We start from the raw sequence: 6,734 nt of genomic DNA, 5'->3' as shown, positions 1-6,734 counted from the left end.
TTTTTACTTTTCTTCTTTTTTTTTTTTTATTGTTCTTACTTCTTGTTTTTCATTTTGTATTTTTTGCCTAAGTAAAACTTAAAACCAACAAAAGAATTTAGCTATGGCTCAATTTTAATTTTCATCCTTTTTTTTTTTTTAAATCTTTCGAGAGAATTTTATTAAAAGCACACAAAATGCGCAAAAGAAAACAACCCACCTCTACAATTGAAAAACAAATGAGAGATTAGTAAGATTAGTTGCCTTTACATAAGAAGCCTAACCAAACATTACATTTAGTTTTCCTAACGACCACAACATGCGAAGAGTTCCTATTCTAAAAACATCTCCTATAAAAAAGCATTCTCCACAAAGCTTTTCCCACCCCTCCATGCTAAGACCACAGAAGGTCCACAACAGAATCCAGCTTCACCTAAGATTGGATGGAGAGCTTTGATAAAGTAGTCCCACACCTTTCAAGCAAACATGCGGTGAATGAGGAAGTGATCAGTCGTTAGATGATGCCTCTATCCAGATCACCCCTACATCAGGGTGTGGAAGTCTAAGGTAGCATAGGAGTCATGTCCATTCCCACAGGGGCGTTCGGGAAGCCAGACTTAGGAGGCTGAAGCGCAGGGCTGTGTGCTCAAGTTGTTTAACTGATGGATTAGATTCTAGTTTGGAACGCTCGTGGTATTGGTAATCTGAGGACTGTTAGATCCGCGAGAAGACTTATCAACACACACAACCCTTAGATCGTGGCGATCTTGGAACCTATGCTTAATGAAGATAGGAGAGTTGCCACCGGGCTTAAGCTCGGATTCCACTCTTCTTGCTCCAATGCTCAAGAAGGCGGCAAGATATGGGTTTTCTTCAATAGCTCCATCTCTCTTTCTGTTTTGTGTTCATCTTCCCAATCCCTGGCTGTTTTAGTTAATATTCAGAATTTGCAATCTCCTATTAACCTCTCCTTTGTGTACGCTAGTTGTGTCAGACTCCACAAAAGAAGTTTCTAGGCAGATATGTCTTCTCTCTCCAAATCCCTGCAATGTCTATGGGCAGTCAGTGAGGATTTTAATGCCGTCTCTGAGGCCTCAGAGAGAAGAAGAAGAAGAAGACCTCAGGACACTTATAGTTCAAAGGAGTTTGCAGAAGCAATAAACTCTGTTGGCCTGATTGATGCGGGTTTTGTTGGGCCTAGGTTCACTTGGAGCAACAACCAGTCAGGAGCTACTAGAGTTTGGGCTAGATTGGACAGGGTCCTGATCAACGACGCCTGGTCATCTTCCTTTGTTCCATGTGGAGCACCTTGCCCGAATCAACTCTGACCATGCTCCGCTTTTGCTGATTTTCCCTGGTCAGTCGAGGTCGATGCCAAGGCCTTTCAGGTTCCAACGGATGTGGGTTCAACATACAGATTTTCCGCGCGTTGTCAGGACTGCCTAGGACTCTTCTGAATCTCAGCACCCCATGTTCAACTTTCTCCTCAAGCTGAAAAATGTCAAAAGGGCACTCAGGTCCTGGAATAAGGATGTCTTCGGTAACATCTTCGACCAGATTAAGCAGGCGGAACGATCTCTTGCAGACACAAAGTTGCAGTTGCAGAATTCATCGCAAGATTCAGCTTTGGACAGCAACGGTCAAGCCCAGCTATTCTCAGCCACAGAAAACCTTAGAAAATTGGAACTCATGGAAGAAATCTTTTGGAAACAGAAAGCTAGGATCAGTTGGCTTGAAGAGGGCGATAGAAACACGAAATTTTTTCACTCTTTGGCCAAAGAGAAACAAAGGAGGTTAGCTATCAGAAGCATTGTTTTGGACTCTGCAGATAGGCTGGAGGACTTGGCAGAAATTAAAAATGATGTTGTCAACTATTTTGCGGGGCTGTTTTCAGCTAAAAACATCGTGGAAGACCCAATCATTCTTGTCGTTATTCCACCCCTAGTCTCGCTGGAAGACAACGACCGACTCATGGTCCCCCCTTCGATACCACAGGTGCTTTAGGCGGTGAGGATCATCCCCAGGGACAGTGCCCCTGGGCCAGACAATTTTCCAATCAGTTTCTATTCGGCATGTTGGGATATCGTTGGTCCTGACCTTAAGGCGGCTTCCTTCATTTTCCAGGGCGACTCTTTCCCTAGGGCAGTCTTTGCATCCCTCATCTGTTTGATCCCCAAATCAGCTGCCACAAATAAATTCTTAGATTTCCAGCCCATAAGCCTTTGTAACTGCCTGTATAAGATCATTTCAAGTATAATCGCAGCTAGGCTGAGCGTGGTTCTCCCTTCTCTTATTTCTCCTAAGCAAGGAGCCTTCATTCAAGGAAGGTCAATGGCTGAAAGTATTGCTTTGGCTCAGGAATTGGTCAAGGAAATTGATAGAAAAGTGCAGGGTGGTAATATCATCCTCAAAATGGACATGGAGAAGGCCTATGACAGGTTGGACTGGGGGTTCTTGAAACAGGTATTACCAAGGTTCGGGTTCAGCGGACCTTGGATTGATTTGGTGGAAAGATGCTAGAGCAATGCATGGTTCTCGATCCTCATCACCGGCGAGGCATCATGTTTTTTCAAGTCTTCTAGAGGGCTTCGTCAAGGTGACCCTCTTTCTCCCAGTCTATTCATTGTAGCGGCGGAAGCTCTTAGCCGGGGTCTCAAATTTATGGGGGAGCAGGACTCTCGGACTGCTTTCAAGCTTAGGAGGGGTTGCCCGACGGTCTCTCATCTTCTCTACGCCGACGATACTCTCTTTTTCATCAATGGAGGTCAGCCTTCCCTCAGAGTTGTCAAGGCTTTGCTTGACGCTTATCAATGAGCTTCGGTCAAAAGATCAACCTGCAAAAAAGTGCTCTTTTCTGCTCAGTCAAGCTTCCATTAGTCAAGGTCAGGTCCATTGAAAGAACCCTTGGTGTCTCCAAGGTCTCCTCTGGTCTTACATATCTGAGAGTCCCGCTGGCGTTTGACAAGCTCACAGGCACTGATTGATAAGGTTGAGGGCCGGATCAATGGTTGGCTGGCGCGGTGCATCTCCCAGGCTGGGAGATTAGTTTTGGTTCAGCATGTTCTAGGGTGTATCCTGGTGCACTCCATGGCAACCACACATATTCCGACTAGCGTCCTCTCAATGCTGGAGTGTCATTTCGCTAACTTTCTGTGGGGTTGGGCTGTACGCATTGGAAAGGATGGAAGTCGATTGGGTTTCCCAAACCTGAAAAGGCGGGCTGGGCATCAGGAAGCTTCCTGAATTTATGAGGGCCCTCAGGTTGAAGCTGGGTTGGGTGGATCGTTTGGATCATTTTAATGAGTTCAATCATATCAACAATTTGATCATAAAAATTATGTTGAGTCATACACAAACAATTTTAATCACTAAAATTAATCATCCCAATCATATGATTGGTTTTTGGATCTCAGAAAACTAGCCCACCAAATGAACGATTTGGATCACTTTGTTTGGACCTAGCCTAGTCATATGAATAGGCACTGGGCTATTTTCATGAGCTCAATCATATAAATAATTTGATCAAAAAAAAAAAATGGACAGAGTCTTATGAATAGTCTGGATTATTGAAATGGGCCCAATCATACGAATATCTTATATGGAAGACTAGCTTAAATATATTAACTAATTGGATCACATAATAATAATAGGAGCTTGTCATATAAATGGTTTGGATCACTTTAAAGAGCTCTCATATGAATAATTTGATCAGAAAAATGAGGTGAATCTTATAAATAGTTTGGAGCACTACAATAGTCCTAATCATATGATATTTTTTATCATTAAGAACTAGTACACCATATTAATGATTTGGATCACTTTGCACGGGCCAAGTAATATGAATGAGGTATGGATCATTTTAATGAAAATAGGAACAACTTGGATAATTGACAATGGGCCAAGTAATATGAATATTTTTTATCATTAAGAACTAGTACACCATATTAATGATTTGGATCACTTTGCATGGGCCAAGTAATATGAATGAGGTATGGATCATTTTAATGAAAATAGGAACAACTTGGATAATTGACAACGGGCCTAGATATGAATGGTCTTGATCACTTAATTGAGTTCATCCAAACAAAGTTTAGAATGCATAAAATGGCCAAATGATATGAATAGTTTGAATCACTGAAAATAGGCCCAACCATGTGAATACATTGTATCGTTGAAAACTAGCAAACCATATAAACAATTTGGATCAATGTATATGGATCTAATCATATGAATGATTTGGATCACTTAATATAAGCTCAATCATATGAACGGCTTAGAACAAAGAAAATGGGCTGAATAATATGAACTTGTGTCAACAAAAATAGGCTCAATCAGACGAACAATTCGGATCACTAAAAACTGGCTGAATCATATTAATGATTTGGGTCGAGTATAAGCTTAGTCATGTGAATGGTTTGGATCATTTAAAATAAACTCTCAATCATATCAAGGATTTAGATTGCAGAAAGTGGGCCTAGTCAATCATATTAACAATTTGGATAATGAGAACAAGTCACTGCTAACTGTTTGGATCATAGAAAATAACCCAATCATATTAACGCTTTGCATTGCTAAGTACAAGCCTAATCAAATGACTGTTGCATGTGGTTCAACCTATTATTTTAATATTGGATCCCTAAGAATTTGCTAAACTATAGATTTTGTTGCATGTGGCATTGAACAAAGGTTGTAAAACACTAATTGATCACATCTACGAATGCATGTTGTAGGTTGTCAATGCTTTTTATCATTGGAAATGACCCTGATCAATATAAAGAGTTTTGAATTATTGAAAATGGGTTCAATCATGTGAAGGGGGTTCTTCATAAAGAAGAACCTTAGCATGCCCAAAGGCAATCAAAAGCAACCAAAAGCAAACCAGAAAAACTAGCAGCATTGTGTACAAGAGTGAAAGCAAGATGTTGCTAATATGATCTTAGTTACATAGATTATATCTTATTCTTAAGGTATAAGTACAACTGTAATATGGAGATTCTAAATCATGCTGAAACTGACCGTTCTGAGTAAGTCCATCACAATACTCATCCCACATAAGAGTACACAACCCATTTTGTTGTAAAATTCTGACACAACCAAAAAACAAAAAGAAAGAAAATTTCAATAAGTAAAACAGCCACTAACATAATACATTAAACAAGGACAGACCATGAATTAAGATTACTCAACGCGGCATAATACATTAACCAATTGACGAAGTATGAATCTAAATCACTCAAAACAACAAATTACATGAAAAAATGGGATTCAAGATTCTCGATCAGGCCCCCACAAAATAGGGCATTACTACATTGGTAATCTATGAACCTAAATCAATCAAACAGCAAAAGGACAATACACAACAGATAACCCATGAATGCTTACCAATCAAAAAGCAAAATAATGGTAGAAGAAAGAGTAAAAGACAATCCTTAACATTTGGGGCTGTTTGATTTTCTAACTGCAATGGTAATTCAAGGTAAATACGTCTAAACAAATAATTATGACTAATTTCACCTGTTTGAAATCTGCTACAAATTACATTTCAGAAACCGGTCACAAAAACCATGTTATTATCGATTTAAACTTGTGGGCCCCATCATCATGTATATGATTTATCCACACCATCCAACTTTTTTAACAGCACATTCTAGGGCATGAATCCAAAAATGAGGCAAATCCCATGATCAAATGGGCCACACCGTAAGAAACAGTGATTGTAAAGACGTCAACTGTTGAAAGCTATTTTCACCCTAGGGCTAAATTGATGTTTATTTGTCATCCAACCTGTTCATAAGGTCACAGAGCCATTGGTAAAGGGAAAACAAAAATATCAGCTTGATCCAGAACTTCTAGGGCCCACGAAAAGTTTTCAATGGTAGGAGCTCAAGTCCCATTATTTCCTACAGTATGGTCCACTTGAGCTTTAGATTTGCCTCATTTTTCGGCTCATGCCTAAAATGAGCTGGCTAAAGGGATGAACGGTGTGGATGAGACACGTATATCATGGTGGACCCCACAAATGTAAAGGCCTGTTTGGGAGCGTGGATTTGGAACCCCCTGGATTCGCAACCCCCAGGATTGGAAACCCCCTGGATTGGCAATCCTCTGGGTGTGTTTGGTACCCTTGAGTGTGAATCAACTTTAATTCAAAAATACCTATACATGGTATATTCACGGGGGTTTGAATTTAATTACTAAATCAACTTTAATATCCCCAATTAGTGAGATATATAATTTTTGACACTATGGTTGTGATAAGCCCGCTAAAATATATGTTTTGTCTAAAAGTGATGAAATTCCAAGTCTTAGATGGACCGCAAGCACAAGATCATGTCTAAGTGACTAACCAACAATTTTTAATCGTTGATTGATATGGACAATGTTTGGACGGTGCTGGACAATATTTGGACGGTGCTGATCTACATGAACAATGCTTGGACGGTGCTGATCATCGTTAGTGGGCCATGTGCCCAATAGAATGATAGTGTACAGTGACATACATTTATACATGCAACTATTCAAATGATTTTAGGTGTAATCCAAGCTCTCACCTTGGATTACAAACCCCCTCAAAGAGGGGATTGGAAACCCCTGGATTGGCAATCCCCAGTTGCTTTATGCTGCCAAACAACCATGGGGATTTGAAACCCCCTCTAATCCTCTCCAATCCCCTCCAATCCAAGGTGCCAAACGACCCCTAATGGTTTTTTCCTCGGGTGACGTGAGAGTGCTATAAATGAAGGCGGCTGTCAATG

General features: G+C 40.3%; 1 protein-coding gene across 1 annotated transcript; it reads left to right on the top strand.

Annotated features, from left to right (window-relative positions):
* The first annotated feature begins 1,449 nt into the window (after positions 1-1,449).
* On the top strand, positions 1,450-2,963 carry LOC131244120 (uncharacterized). Its single transcript, XM_058243775.1, has 4 exons — positions 1,450-1,974; positions 2,104-2,442; positions 2,500-2,743; positions 2,842-2,963. Exons 1-4 carry the CDS (start codon positions 1,450-1,452, stop codon positions 2,961-2,963), a joined length of 1,230 nt encoding a protein of 409 aa, XP_058099758.1.
* The last annotated feature ends 3,771 nt before the right edge of the window (positions 2,964-6,734 follow it).

The sequence above is a fragment of the Magnolia sinica genome, chromosome 4 (genome assembly GCF_029962835.1).
Source record: "Magnolia sinica isolate HGM2019 chromosome 4, MsV1, whole genome shotgun sequence".
Classification (NCBI taxonomy): Eukaryota; Viridiplantae; Streptophyta; class Magnoliopsida; order Magnoliales; family Magnoliaceae; genus Magnolia; species Magnolia sinica.
Note: the sequence above shows the minus strand (reverse complement) of the source record. Positions and strands in the feature narration are given on the sequence as shown.